General features: G+C 64.4%; 1 protein-coding gene across 1 annotated transcript; it reads right to left on the bottom strand.

Annotated features, from left to right (window-relative positions):
• Window positions 1-332: 332 nt before the first annotated feature.
• Window positions 333-2,553, bottom strand: LOC128832461 (basic proline-rich protein-like). The gene is made up of 2 exons (XM_054019862.1): window positions 1,381-2,553; window positions 333-508 (listed from the first exon to the last, which is right to left on the bottom strand). Exons 1-2 carry the CDS (start codon window positions 2,068-2,070, stop codon window positions 497-499), a joined length of 702 nt encoding a protein of 233 aa, XP_053875837.1. The 5' UTR covers window positions 2,071-2,553; the 3' UTR covers window positions 333-496.
• Between the last annotated feature and the right edge of the window lie 12,375 nt (window positions 2,554-14,928).

Genomic DNA, 14,928 nt, shown 5'->3' with positions numbered 1-14,928 from the left:
TAGTGAGTATTATTACCCTACTTTAGAGATAAGGAAGTTGAGACACAAATGGCCTTATTTTCAAAGGTGCTGCTGAGTACTCACAGATCTCATTTTCTTAAATAGGAATTATGGGTGCTCATCACTTCTGAAAATCATGCTAAAAGATCTTGATTCTTCTCTGATTTACACTGGTGTCAATCAGGAGTAACTCTACTGATTGCAGTCCCTCTTATCTAGTCTATCTGAATGCATTTATACCATGCTTATCAGAGTGATATAGGCGCATCTTTCAAGAAAATAAAATGAAGATTGGCTGTAGGGTAGTGTAAACGTCCGGTGCGGGGGTCGGGCCCTCTCAGGGGCCGTCGGGGGCCAGGCCGCCTCACTACACGGCCTGGATCGGTCTCAGGGTTCCGCCCCTCTGGCAGGGACTAGGCCAAAGGTACACGGCCTCTGCAATGAGCTCCTGCTCTCCGTCAGGGTCCGGCAGTAACTCAGGCCCGGGCTCCGGTCCTCACTGCCGGAGCTGGGGATTACAAAGTCAGTCAAGCCCCCGCGCTAGCTCAGGGCGGGGCAATAAACAATAGTTCGGGCGCTCAGCTCCGTGGATCCGGAGCTGAGCCCTGACAAACTCAGGACGTCCCAGGCCCTTATTCAGGGGAGGGCAACCCCCAATAGTCCAGGGCGCTCAGAACCTTCCTTCAGGCTGAGCAGTAAAGTCAGGGGTTCAGGCCCGGCCCTCAATCAGGGCGGGGCAGCACACAATAGTCCAGGGGGCTCAGGACCTTCCTTCAGGCTGAGCAGTAAAGTCAGGGGTTCAGGCCCGGCCCTCAATCAGGGCGGGGCAACAAACAATAGTCCAGGGGGCTCAGGACCTTCCTTCAGGCTGAGCAGTAAAGTCAGGGGTTCAGGCCCGGCCCTCAGTCAGGGCGGGGCAGCACACAATAGTCCAGGGGCTCAGGACCTTCCTTCAGGCTGAGCCCAGGCAGGGTTAGTAGCCCCAGGCCCTCAGTCAGGGCGGGGCAACAAACAATAGTTCAGGGGTTCGGGTTCAGGTCTGGGTATCAGGAGCTGAGCACGGACAAACTCGGGACGCCCCAGACCCTCAGTCAGGGTGGGGCAACAAGCACTCGTTCAGGGCAGCAAGCAATAGCTCAGTGGCGGTGCCAGAGCGCTGGCTGGAGGGGGAGACTGCCACCCGTTAAGTGGGGTGGCAGGGGGGACACAGGCCCACCCACTCCACTGTGTCCCAGCCCGGGGCCCTAAGAGCGGCAGTCAGTCTGCCGCTGTGTTGGTGGGGTCCTGACCGCAACACACCAACATGGGTTCGCTCTCTGTTGTAGCTAGACTGGGGTCAGCTACCCCCGGGCTGATTTCCATTTCCTCCTCCATTTGTACCTGCTCCCCGCTGGGCTCGGCAGCGGGGTCCCACACCATGGGTTCCTCACTTCGCAGAGGGTCGTCCGGGTCGGGTTGCTCCTCCGGTCTCCGGTCAGGGGGGCGCTCGGGCCCCTCCTCGGGGTACCGTGCTCGGGGCAAGGGTGGCCAGTCTACCTCGGGGTACCTTGCTTGGGGAAGGCTTGGCCAATCCGCGTCGGGGTACCTGGCTCTGGGGAGGTCCGGTCGGTCGGTGTCCGGGTATCTGGCTCTGGGGCAGCTCGGTCCGTCCGTGTCCGGGTACCTGGCTCTGGGAAGCCTTGGTCTAGCCGGAGCTCGCACCGGCACGTCTGGCCTCTCCGGCTGCTGGGCTCTAACTGAGGGCTGGGGCCTGGCTCTTATACTTCCTGTCCCGCCCCTTGACTTCCGGGGGGCGGGAACAGGTGGCGGTGGCTCCGCCCACTTGGGTGCCAATTCAGGCTCCTCTCCCTCAGGGGCCGTCGGGAGCCGGCTGGAGTTTTCTGTGCTCCCTTCTCCCTCCGTTCTCCCTGGCCCCTTCCTGCTGCTGCTGTTGCTGCTTTTGCTGCCGCTGCTGCTGCTGCGTGCGTGAGTGAGGAGTGCGGAGGGGGGGGCCTTGCCGGCCTGCCCCCCCCCTCGCCCTCGCCTCCGGAGGGAGAAGCATCGGCCCCCCAACGCCAACACCGATACCATCTGGGGGCCCACCTGCCTGCTTGCTTGCCTGCCTGGCCGGTTGCCCGGCCGGCTGACTGCCGCTCGCTGCTGCTGCTGTTCCTGTGTGGGAGCCGCTGCCTCCGTCGCGGAGTGCGAAGAGACTGCATCCCTGGTTCGGGAGATTGTGGAGGGGATTGTTTGAGGACTGTGTTTTGAGTGACTTTGCCATCTTTGCTCCTGGGGTGGTGGTGCCCCCAGTCGCGTTAGGAGTGTGGACGGTACTGAGCCTCTCGTTTGTAATTCCTCGGACTGGAAGCCGTCGCTTGCCAGGAAGCTCCGAGGTCGACTTGGGATCCTGCTGTCCCGTCCCCCGTAGCGGACTGTTGAAGGGGGTGCGGGGGGGGTGCGGTGCCCCCCCCTTCGTTCATCTACTCCCCCTCTACCACCACCCCCACCGCCGACAGCTGCCGACAACCCCTCCACCGCCCCGCGTGCCACCTGGACCTGCTTTTCGCCCCTCGGCAGGGCTGTTTGCTCCCCCCGCCATTTCCATCGTCCGGGACTGTTTACTTGCAGCAGTGAACGGCGGAGCCTGCGCTTCGCGAACGCTGTGGGTGCACCTTTTCCTTCGCCCTGGACTTCTCCTGCCCCCCAACTACGTTTCGCTGGTGGGGTCCCCTCCCTGTAGCCCCCTTTGTATTAGTTGGCCCTACCCTACCCCCCTCCTTTTGAGCCCCTTTGGTTTATTTTGTTTGGTGCCCATTCCCCCCCCCCTCGGTTCCTAGCCTGCTGGCTGTGTTCCCGGCCCTGTCCTTGGGCTGCGGCTGGCTGGAGTTTTTCCTCCTACCTCTCCTTGTCCTTGGGCTGCAGCTGGCTGGACATTCCATTCTGTTTCCAAGCCGCTGCTCCAGTGCACCCCCCCTCCCTTCGCCCCCCCGCGCGCGCTTGTGCCCCCGTTTTGTTGCCCCCCCCCTTTTGCACTGTTCACCCCCCCTTTTACTGTTGTTGTAGTCCCTCCCCGCCCTAGTGTAGCCGGGGGAGCCGGCTTTCCTTTTTTGGCACTTGTGCCCCACCCCTCTCTTTTCGCTTCTGTGTGCCCTCTCCATTGGCACCCTCCTCCCCAGCCTGCGGCCTAGCGGGGGGGAGTGGTTGCCTTTCCTTTGTGTTGTCTTTTGCCTAGAGGGGAGGAGCGGCTGCAGGTTGTGATGGCGGGGGACTCTGCCCCTGCCCCTGCCCCTGCCCCGTCGTCCCCGCCCACCCCAGTGGCTGGCCCCTCGGCTGACCTTGCCCGGATACCGCCGCTGCCACGGCTGCCCCCTCCACCGGCAGGAAGGGCCAAGGGAGGAAGAAGGGCAAGGGCCCCGCCCGTGGAGCCAGACCTCCTGCGGGCAGGGCTACGGTCCCCGCTGCGGCCCCGACACCGGCCGCGGCCCCTCCCTCTCCTGCTGTCCCTTCCACCAGCTCTGGTGGCGCTCCACCTCCGGCCCCCAGAGCATACGCCCAGGTGGCCGCCGCCTCTTTGCGTGCCGCCCCGTCGTCCGCCCCGACCGCCGCCTTTGGGCCTGTCCCTGGTGACCACGGCCCCTTCCCCTCGCTGACTAGGAGGCATGGCGTCCGTTGCCATTTGGTGCCTGCCTCGCCCCACATTGAGACCTATGTGCGGGCGTTGGCGAGGGTGGTGGGGCCTACGGCCATCGTGGCGGCCTCCAAGATGTACGGGAAGGCCGTGTTCTTCCTGGCGTCGGTGGCCGCTGCGCAGGAGGCGGTGGAACGAGGCCTGGCGGTGGGAGGCGTGTTTGTGCCCTTGGAACCCCTGGAGGACCTGGGCGTACGGGTGCTCTTGACCTCCGTCCCGCCCTACCTCCCCAACGCCGCCCTGTTGCCGGCCCTCTCCACCCTGGGGAAGCCCATTTCCATTCTGAGCTCTCTCTCATTGGGCTGTAAGGACCCTGCCCTCCGGCACATCCTGTCTTTCCGCCGGCAGGTCCAGCTTCAGCTGCCACCGGCGGCGGGTGCCGGAGTGGCGCTCGAGGGGTCCTTCCTGGTGCCCTACCGGGGGGTCCATTATCGGGTCCACTATTCAACGGGGGAGGCCCGGTGCTTCCTCTGCCGGGCGCCGGGGCATGTCCGGAGGGACTGTCCCCTGGCCCGGCCTGGAGGGGCGTCCGAGACCCCCGGGGCCCTGTCATCGCCGGCAACCCTGGCGGTTCGGACACTGCTGCTGCCGCCGCCCCTCCTCCTTCTGCCGCGGTTCCCGCTCTGGCCGCGGAGACGGCCGGGCGGGCGGGCCTTGCCGTCGCCGACCCTGGATCGTGGAGGAGAGGGCGGGGCGGCTTCCGCCGGATGCTGACCTTGGCCGAGGGGAGCCGCAGTCTAGCGGCTTGGCAGCGGGAGATGGGGAGCCCGTTCCCGTTCCCGTCCCTGATCCTGTCCCCTCTCCTGCCCAAGTCCCTGTTCCCGTCTCGAGCCCCGCCCCTACTCCCGCCCTTGCCCCAGATCCTGTCCCCGAGGTGTCTCCTTTTGCCACCTCTGGTGTTACTGCCGCCCCCGGGGTTGTCGCATCTCCGTTGCCTGCAGACAACCCTCAGGGGGCGGTTTTCGTGTCTCCCCTTCCTGCCACTGTTGGGGCTGCGTTGTTCCCTCAGCCGCTCTCTCCTTTGCCGGGGATGGGGACGGGCTGCCCAGCGCAGCAGCGCCGGAGCTCGGCCCCTTGTTTGTCCGTCACCGTGGGCCGCGAGGACCCTTCAGGGGCCCCGCCGGAGGATGGCGGCGGCTTGGCCGCTGCCTCCCCCTCCGCGCTGCGGGATGAGCTGCGCCTCTTTCTATCGGATTCCCGTGGTTCCCAGGGTAAGGTGCAGCTCGCCCTTCAGCGCTGGGGGGACTTCCATCTCGTCCTCCGGGCCGTGAAGGCGCTTTTGGGGGAGGGGCGGGGGTCCGGTCGGCGGGACATCGCGGCCTATCGGCGGGCCCGCAGATTCCGCGACTCCCTTTTGACCTTCGGAGTCGAAACCGGGATCTTGCGGGGCCCGCTGGGGGCCGATGATCCCTCCGCCCGTGAGGATCTGCCCCAGCCCTCCGTATGACAGCTACCACCTTTGCGTCGTTGAACGCCCGGGGCTGTAGGGTGGGTTTCCGCAGGAGCCAGGTGCTCTCCTTCCTTCGGGAGGGGGGGTACTCTGTGATTTTCCTGCAGGAGACCCACACGGCTCCGGCCGTCGAGGCTAGCTGGCGGCTGGAGTGGGGAGACGGGGTTTATTTTAGCCACCTCAGCGCCCATTCGGCTGGAGTGGCCACCCTGTTCTCCCCGGGGCTGCGGCCTGAGGTGCTGGGGGTCGCCGAGGTCGTGCCAGGCCGCCTGCTGCACGTCCGGGCCCGTGTGGAGGGGCTGGTTCTGAACTTGGTCAACGTCTATGCCCCGACCACGGGCTCGGAACGCGTGCCTTTCTATCAGCGGGCGGCGGCCTTCCTCGGCACTCTGGATTCTCGCGAGTGCCTGGTCCTGGGCGGGGACTTTAACACCACCCTCGAGGACCGGGACCGCTCCGGGCCTGAGTCTTCCCAGGCAGCCGCGGGCGTCCTCAGGGAGATCGTAGACCATCACTCCCTGGTGGACGTCTGGCGCGACCACCACCCGGACGACGACACCACCTTCACCTATGTCCGGGTGGAGGACGACCGGTCGCGCCACTCCCGGTTGGACCGCATTTATCTGTCCCGTTTTCATCTGGCGCGGGCCCATGCCTCCAGCGTCCGGCCGGCCCCGTTCTCAGATCACCACCTGGTGACCGTGACGGCCTCTCTCAGTTCCGAGCGGCCGGGGCCGGCCTATTGGCATTTTAATAATAGTTTGCTGGAGGACGTGGGCTTCGTGGCATCCTTCCGGGAGTTCTGGCTGGCCTGGCGGGGGCAGCGACGCGCCTTTCCCTCGGCGCGGCGGTGGTGGGATGTGGGGAAGGTCCGCGCGCGGCTCTTCTGCCGGAACTACACCCGGGGCGCCAGCCGGCGGCGGGATGCGTTGTTAGGGCAGTTGGAGCGGGAGGTTTTGGAGCTGGAGAGGCGTCTGGCCTCCGGCCCCGAGGATCCACCCCTCCGCGCGGCGTACCGGGAGAAGCGGGAGGAGCTCCGGGCCCTGGAAGACCACCGGGCCCGGGGCGCGTTTGTTCGATCCCGCATCCGTCTCCTTCGGGAGATGGATCGCGGCTCCCGCTTCTTCTACGCTCTGGAGAAACGGAGGGGGGCCAAACAGCATGTCACCTGCCTCCTGGCGGAGGACGGCGCCCCCCTCACGGATCCGGAGGAGATGCGTGGCAGGGCCAGGGCCTTCTACGCCGCTCTTTTCTCCCCAGATCCGACCGACGCCGAGGCCTGCAGGGTGCTCTGGACCGAGCTCCCGACGGTCAGCGCGGGCGGCCGAGACCGGCTGGAGCTGCCTCTTTCTCTGGCTGAGTTCTCGGCGGCCCTCCGGCTCATGCCCACTAACAAATCTCCAGGCATGGACGGGCTGACCGTGGAGTTTTACCGCGTGTTCTGGGACGTCCTCGGCCCAGACCTCGTCACCGTCTGGGCCGAGTCCTTGCAGAGCGGGGTCCTCCCTCTCTCGTGCAGGCGAGCAGTGCTCGCCCTGTTGCCGAAGAAGGGGGACCTCCGCGATTTACGAAACTGGTGTCCCATCTCGCTCCTCAGCACGGACTATAAGGTCGTAGCGAAGGCCATCTCGCTGCGGCTGGGGTCCGTGCTGGCGGACGTGGTCCACCCTGACCAGACCTGCGCCGTCCCGGGCCGGAGCATCTTTAACAACCTGTACTTGGTCCGGGACCTATTAGAGCTGGGACGTAGGGATGGTCTGTCGTTCGCCCTCCTGTCTCTGGACCAGGAGAAGGCGTTCGACAGGATGGACCACGGGTACCTCCTGGGCACTCTGCGGGCATTCGGCTTCGGGCCCCAGTTTGTGGGCTTTCTCCAGGTGCTGTACGCTGAGGCGGAGTGTCTGGTCAGGCTCAACTGGACCCTGACCGAGCCGGTCAGCTTTGGGCGGGGAGTACGGCAGGGGTGCCCCCTCTCGGGCCAGCTGTACGCTCTGGCGATCGAGCCCTTCCTCTGCCTCCTCCGCCGGAGGTTAGCAGGGTTGGTGCTCCGGGAGCCGGAGCTGCGGCTGGTCCTGTCGGCGTACACCGACGACGTGCTCCTCGTGGTCCAGGACCCTGAGGATCTGGTGCGGGTGGAGGCCTGCCAGGCCGTTTATTCGACCGCCTCCTCCGCCCGGGTCAACTGGGCCAAGAGTTCTGGCCTGGTGGTCGGGGACGGTTGGCAGGCGGGCTCCCTCCCACCCGCGCTTCAAGCCATTCGGTGGAGCGCGGGCCCGCTGCTCTATCTGGGCGTTTATCTTTCCGCCGCGCATCCCTCTCCGCCGGAGAACTGGCTAGATTTGGAGGCCAGGGTGCGTGAGCGGTTGCGGAGATGGACGGGACTGCTCCGGTGTCTCTCCCTGCGGGGGAGGGCGCTGGTGCTGAACCAGCTTGTCCTGTCCATGCTCTGGCACCGGCTCAACACCCTGAGCCCGACCCCGGGACTCCTGGCCAGGCTCCAGAGGATAGCCCTGGAGTTCTTCTGGCCTGGACTGCACTGGGTCTCTGCGGGGGTTCTGAGTCTTCCCCTGGAGGAGGGGGGACAGGGCCTGGTCTGCCTTCGTAGCCAGGTCCATGTCTTCCGCCTCCAGGCCCTGCAGAGGCTCCTTTATGGTGAAGGTAGTCCGGCATGGAGCACGTTAGCGCACGCCTTCCTCCGCCGCCTCCGAGGGCTCCGATACGACCGGCAGCTCCTTTTTCTTCATCCGAGAGGTCTTCCGCGAGACCTCTCGGAGCTGCCGGTCTTCTACCAGGACCTTCTCCGGACCTGGAAGCTTTTCTCGGCGACCAGGCCCATTTTGGCCACCGAGGGCGCGGATCTCCTCGCGGAGCCCCTGCTGCACGATCCCGATCTTCGTGTGCAGGTGGCGGAGTCGCCCTCGGTGAGCCGGAGGTTGGTCCTGGCGGAAACCACCAGGGTCGGAGACCTCCTGGACTACACCAGAGGGGATTGGGTGGATCCCCGCGCGCTTGGTCGGCGCATGGGGCTCTCCACCCTCGCGACCCCTCTGCGTGTACTCCAGGAGGTGGGCGCTGCATTGTCACCTCCTGCTCTCAGCTTCCTGTGGCGGGCCCTGCGGGAGGGTGTTCCCCGCCCACCCCTCACCCCGGGCCCTCCGGACCTTTTTCTCGGGCCCCTGTTCCATGAGCCCCCCCGGCTCTCCTGCTCCCATAACCCGAGCCGGCTGCGCGCTTTGCAGCCGGTCCAGTTTCGAACCGCGCCTAGGGACTATCTGTACGCGCTCGTGCTTCACACATTGCATCACCTCACCCTCGTGTCCCGCCCCAACACCAAGTGGAGGGACTATCTGTTACCTGTGGAGGGTGAGGAGCCCCGGTGGGCCAGCCTTTATTCCACCTTAGTTCCAAGGCCCGCCGGGGACATTGGTTGGCGGCTCCTTCATGGGGCCGTGAGCACGGGCGTGTACTTGGCGCGGTTCACCCCTATTCCTGAGGCCTGCCCATTTTGTGGCGTTAGGGAGACCCTGGCGCACGCTTACCTTGAGTGCGCCAGGCTGCAGCCCCTTTTCCGGCTTCTCCAGAACCTCTTGTTGAGGTTCTGGCTACACTTTTCTCCGCACTTGTTTATTTATGCACACCCTGTTCGTGGCCCCACTGAGTCGCGAGACCTCCTCGTCAACCTCTTCCTGGCCCTGGCCAAACTCACCATCTATAATACCAGGGAGAAGATGTTGGACGAGGGGGTGCTTTGCGACTGTGGGGCCTACTTTCACACCTCTTTGGTTTCACGTCTCCGTGCGGAGTTTCACTGGGCAGCGTCCGCTGGCTCCCTTGCCACCTTCGAGGAGCAGTGGGCACTGTCCGGGGTTCTCTGCTCGGTGTCCCCATCTGGTTCCCTGATTTTGAACCTTTGACTGTCACTTCGCTCCCTGTTTTTTTTATTAGTTGTCCCACGTAATCATTTGGTACTGGGTCCAGTGGTCCCTCCCGCTAGGCTGGGGGAGGGGCCTTTAGTAGTGGGCGGCTAAGTCCGCCCACTTCCCGGTTTGCCAATACGGCCTCACTACACGACCCCCCCCCCCAAGGCTGGTTCCCGTGCAGCGGGGCCAGCCCATTCCACACCCCCCAACCGGGAAAGGAAATCCGCGTTTGCGTGCTCCTTACCAGCCCGATGGCGGACCGTGAAAGCAAACGGCTGGAGCGCCAGGTACCATCGTTGCAGCCGCATGTTGTGGTCCTTCATGCGGCCTAACCACTGAAGGGCGGAGTGGTCGGTGACTAGGGTGAAGGGGACTCCCAGGATGTAATAGCGGAGAGCTTCACAAGCCCACTTCACGGCTAGGGCCTCTTTCTCGACCACCGCATAGTTCTTTTCGCGTGGGAACAGTTTCCGGCTAATGTATAGGACGGGATGTTCCTCGCCCCCTACGTCTTGGGATAAGACCGCCCCAAGTCCCACTTCCGAGGCGTCTGTCTGCAAGACAAATGGCAGGTTAAAATCGGGGCTATACAAGACCGGCTCGCTGCAGAGGCACTTCTTAAGAGTCCGAAAGGCCCTGTCGCACTCGGTAGTCCAGATCACCTGCCGTGGGCTGTCCTTTGTTAGGAGCCCCGTTAAGGGGGCTGCGATTGCCGCGAACTGGGGGATGAACCGCCGATAATATCCGGCCAAGCCTAGGAATTGCCGCACCTGGCGCTTTGTGGTTGGCGGGGGGCAGTTTGCAATTGCCTGGACCTTCCCGATCAGGGGTTTTACCTGCCCATGCCCGATAGCATACCCCAGGTACTTAGTCTCTTGCCAGCCGATGCGGCATTTTTTTGGATTGGCGGTTAAGCCGGCCTCCCACAGGGATCTCAGGACGGCTGCGACTCTCTCCAGGTGGGTCTCCCATTGCGGACTATAGATGACAACGTCGTCTAAATACGCGGCCGCGTATTCTTGATGGGGCTGGAGGAGGCGGTCCATCAGGCGCTGAAAGGTGGCCGGGGCCCCGTGGAGGCCGAAGGGCATCCTGGTGAACTGATAGAGACCTGTGGGGGTGGCAAAGGCAGTCTTCTCACGGGAGGCGGGCTCTAGGGGGATCTGCCAGTAGCCCTTACTCAGGTCCAGGGTGGTGATGTAGCGGGCCCCTCCCAGGCGGGCCAACAGCTCATCTATCCGAGGCATGGGATAGGCATCAAATTTGGAGATGGCGTTGACGCGGCGGAAGTCAATGCAGAACCGCTGTGACCCGTCGGGTTTAGGCACCAACACCACGGGGCTACGCCACTCGCTCTGGGATGGCTCTATCACCCCTAGATCCAACATCGCCCGCACCTCCTTCTCCACGACCTGTCTCCTATGGTAGGGCAGGGGCCGGGTCGTCCCCCGTATCACCACCCCAGGTTCTGTTTGGATCCGATGGTGTACGAGGGAGGTGTGTCCCGGCTGGTCCGTGAAAGTGTGGGAGAAGGCTTGGAGGAGGCACCGAGTCTGGCGGAGCTGTTCCTCGGTTAAGTTCTCCCCGAGCTGGGGTTCCTCGGTGTCCCCGGAAAGGGGAACCTGGGGTCCCAGTTCCGGTTCGGGCGGGTAGGGGTTGATCAACAGCCCTTCTCGCTCTTTCCAGGGCTTCAGGAGGTTGACGTGGTAGCGTTGGTTCTTCTTCCTCCGGTCCGGCTGATTTATTTCATACGTGACCAGGCCCACTTTCCTGACTACCTCATAGGGCCCCTGCCACCGGGCCAGGATCTTCGACTCACTGGACGGGAGGAGGAGTAATACCCGGTCACCCGGTTGGAAGTCCCGAGTCTGTGCCCCTCGATTATACGTCTGGGCTTGTGTGTCCTGGGCGGCTTTTAAATTTTCCCGTGCCAGATCCCCCGCCTGCCTTAGACGCTCCTGTAGTTGCAGCACATACTGCAGGAGACCCTGAGCCGGGGAAGGAGCCTGTTCCCAGGTCTCCCTCATGAGATCCAGCAGGCCCCGGGGTCGTCGCCCATATAACAATTCAAAAGGGGAGAACTTAGTCGATGCCTGGGGAACCTCTCGTATTGCCAGAAGCAAGGGTGGAAGGAGCTGGTCCCACTGGCGAAGGTCTTCCGGGGGAAACCGACGCAGCATCCCTTTCAGCGTCCGGTTGAACCTTTCCACTAGTCCATCGGTCTGGGGGTGATAGATGGAGGTGCGGAGTTGCTTGACCCCTAGGATTTCACAGACTTGCTTGAGCAGCCGGGACGTAAAATTGGTCCCTTGATCCGTGAGTAGCTCCCGGGGCAGTCCGACGCGGGCGAAGATCTTGACCAGTTCCATAGCAATGGTGCGGGCCGAGATGTTCCGGAGAGGAACGGCTTCAGGGAACCTGGTGGCATAGTCCATCATTACTAAGATGTATTGGAACCCTGCGCTGCTCTTCGGGAGGGGCCCCACCAGGTCCACGGCCACGCGTTCGAAGGGGGTTTCCATAAGAGGCATCGGCACCAAGGGTGCCTTAGGGGTCTGGACAGGGGCGGCCAACTGGCACTCTGGACATGACTTGCAATAGTCCTTTACGTCTTGATATACCCCGGGCCAGAAGAAACGCCCCAAAATCCTGGCCAGCGTTTTGTCATGCCCGAGGTGCCCCGCCGCCGGGACGTTGTGGGCCAGTTTCATGACCGCCCGGCGGTGACACCGCGGCACGAGAAGCTGTGTCCGGATGTCCCCCGTACGGGGGTCCTTCTCCACGCGGTACAGGCGTTCTTGTCGTAACTCAAAATGCGGCCACTGCGCCGCACGCTGGGGGTCAAGAATAGTCCCGTCTACGGAGGCCAGCTGTTCGTAGGCCCGTCTGAGGGTGGGGTCGGCCCGTTGGTCCCGGCAGAAATCTGTGGGCGCCGAGGAGTCCCCCCCCCGAGGAGGGTCTTCTCGCCCCCCCGGGGGATTGGCGGGGACGGGGTTGTCTATCTCGTCGTCCTCAGTCCCCGGGGACTCCCCTCCCAACGCTGGCGTGGCCTGCGGGTTACCCTCGAGCCGGCGGCGTAAGACGGCGTTAAAGGTGGGCCAGTCCCGCCCCAGGATCACCGGGTATGCCAACCGGGGCGCCAGCCCCACCGTCATCTGCCGGGTGACCCCATCGATGGTTAGTTGGGCCCGCGTGCTGGGGTAGCGTCGCACATCCCCGTGTATACACTGCAGGGGAATCTTCGCCAGGTGGTCGTCCGCTGGTGGGCCGAGGGCCTGGCAGACCAGCGTTTGGCCACAGCCTGAGTCGAGGAGGGCCATCGCTTGGCGGCCGTCAACAGCCACGGGCACGGTGATCTTGGTCCCCTGTGGACGTCGGGCACGGCCTTCTCCTGAATAGACTTGGCCAAATGCACACCCCCGTTCCGGGCACTCCCGCTGCAAATGGCCATACCTTCCGCAGGAGAAGCAGGGTCCCACCGTGGCTCGCTCTAGCTGCGGCCGAGCCCCGGGGTCATCCACGGGGGGGGTCCGACGGTATCCCCCGGCGGGGCCTGCCGGGGTCCGTGTGAGCCTCCCGGAGGGTGCGGCCACCCGAGCCCGGCCCTCCATGCTACGGGCGGGAGCACTCGGGGCTGCCCGGGAGGGCAGCCCCCTCTTTTCTGGGTTGGGGTGCTCCGTGCGAACCGGGACCGCCCGACCAGCGGCCCCCGCCGGGACCTCCGCCGCAAGGAAGTCTTCCATTAACGTGACGGCCGCAGAGACCGTCGTCGGCCGGTGGCGGAGGACCCAGGATCTTCCCCTTGGCGGGAGTACCTGCGTAAATTGCTCCAGAACCACCTGCTCCATCAGTTCCTCCGCTGTCCGGCGCTCAGGTTGTAGCCACTTTCGACAGGTCTCTTGTAGCTCCTGAGCCACCATCCGCGGGCGGGCCCCCGGGGAGTAGGCCAGGCCCCTGAACCGTCGTCGGTAGGTCTCGGGGCTTACGTCCAGGGCGTCCAGAATAGCGGCCTTCACTAGGTTGTAGTCCCTGGCCGCCTCTACCGACAGGCCTCGGTAGACCGTCTGGGCAGTCCCCGTTAGGTAGGGGGCCAGGATGGTGGCCCACTGCTCCGGGACCCAGCCGGCCACAATAGCCACCCTCTCAAAGGTCACGAGGAAAGCCTCGGGGTCATCCTCGGGTCCCATCTTCGTCAACCGTACTGGGGGGCTGGGTCGCGGGGCCCCTGGGGCGACCCCGGACAGGGGTTCCCCCGGGCGGACTAGGGCTGCGGCAAGCTGCTGGATACACTTCTGCTGGAAATCCTGCTGTTGGGTAACCAGGTCCGCGATCAGCTGCCGTTGTTGGGCCCCCAGCTGCTCTATGAGTTGCTGCTGCTGCTGCAGGTGGGCGGCCTGGTACTCCTGCTGGTATCGCACCGGGGCCGCCTGTTGTTGCTCCTGACTCTCGGTCATGCGGGTCAGGAGCTGGGGTAAATCCCCCTCCCTTGCGGGAGGTCTCTCCCCCATTGCCCCCTTCTCACCGGTGTCTAGGGCTCGTGCCCACATGCTAGGCAGGAGGCCCCACGTTGGGCGCCACGTGTAAACGTCCGGTGCGGGGGTCGGGCCCTCTCAGGGGCCGTCGGGGGCCAGGCCGCCTCACTACACGGCCTGGATCGGTCTCAGGGTTCCGCCCCTCTGGCAGGGACTAGGCCAAAGGTACACGGCCTCTGCAATGAGCTCCTGCTCTCCGTCAGGGTCCGGCAGTAACTCAGGCCCGGGCTCCGGTCCTCACTGCCGGAGCTGGGGATTACAAAGTCAGTCAAGCCCCCGCGCTAGCTCAGGGCGGGGCAATAAACAATAGTTCGGGCGCTCAGCTCCGTGGATCCGGAGCTGAGCCCTGACAAACTCAGGACGTCCCAGGCCCTTATTCAGGGGAGGGCAACCCCCAATAGTCCAGGGCGCTCAGAACCTTCCTTCAGGCTGAGCAGTAAAGTCAGGGGTTCAGGCCCGGCCCTCAATCAGGGCGGGGCAGCACACAATAGTCCAGGGGGCTCAGGACCTTCCTTCAGGCTGAGCAGTAAAGTCAGGGGTTCAGGCCCGGCCCTCAATCAGGGCGGGGCAACAAACAATAGTCCAGGGGGCTCAGGACCTTCCTTCAGGCTGAGCAGTAAAGTCAGGGGTTCAGGCCCGGCCCTCAGTCAGGGCGGGGCAGCACACAATAGTCCAGGGGCTCAGGACCTTCCTTCAGGCTGAGCCCAGGCAGGGTTAGTAGCCCCAGGCCCTCAGTCAGGGCGGGGCAACAAACAACAGTTCAGGGGCTCAGGACCTTCCTTCAGGCTGAGCCCGGACAAAGTTAGTAGGCCCAGGCCCTCAGTCAGGGCGGGGCAACAAACAATAGTTCAGGGGTTCGGGTTCAGGTCTGGGTATCAGGAGCTGAGCACGGACAAACTCGGGACGCCCCAGACCCTCAGTCAGGGTGGGGCAACAAGCACTCGTTCAGGGCAGCAAGCAATAGCTCAGTGGCGGTGCCAGAGCGCTGGCTGGAGGGGGAGACTGCCACCCGTTAAGTGGGGTGGCAGGGGGGACACAGGCCCACCCACTCCACTGTGTCCCAGCCCGGGGCCCTAAGAGCGGCAGTCAGTCTGCCGCTGTGTTGGTGGGGTCCTGACCGCAACACACCAACATGGGTTCGCTCTCTGTTGTAGCTAGACTGGGGTCAGCTACCCCCGGGCTGATTTCCATTTCCTCCTCCATTTGTACCTGCTCCCCGCTGGGCTCGGCAGCGGGGTCCCACACCATGGGTTCCTCACTTCGCAGAGGGTCGTCCGGGTCGGGTTGCTCCTCCGGTCTCCGGTCAGGGGGGCGCTCGGGCCCTTCCTCGGGGTACCGTGCTCGGGGCAAGGGTGGCCA

This window comes from Malaclemys terrapin, chromosome 2 (assembly GCF_027887155.1).
Source record: "Malaclemys terrapin pileata isolate rMalTer1 chromosome 2, rMalTer1.hap1, whole genome shotgun sequence".
Taxonomy (NCBI): domain Eukaryota; kingdom Metazoa; phylum Chordata; order Testudines; family Emydidae; genus Malaclemys; species Malaclemys terrapin.
Note: the sequence above shows the minus strand (reverse complement) of the source record. Positions and strands in the feature narration are given on the sequence as shown.

What these genes read in the sequence shown, in the direction of transcription:
- LOC128832461 (XM_054019862.1), bottom strand. Translation starts at nt 2,070, where the DNA reads ATGGTATCGGTGTTGGCGTTGGGGGGCCGATGCTTCTCCCTCCGGAGG.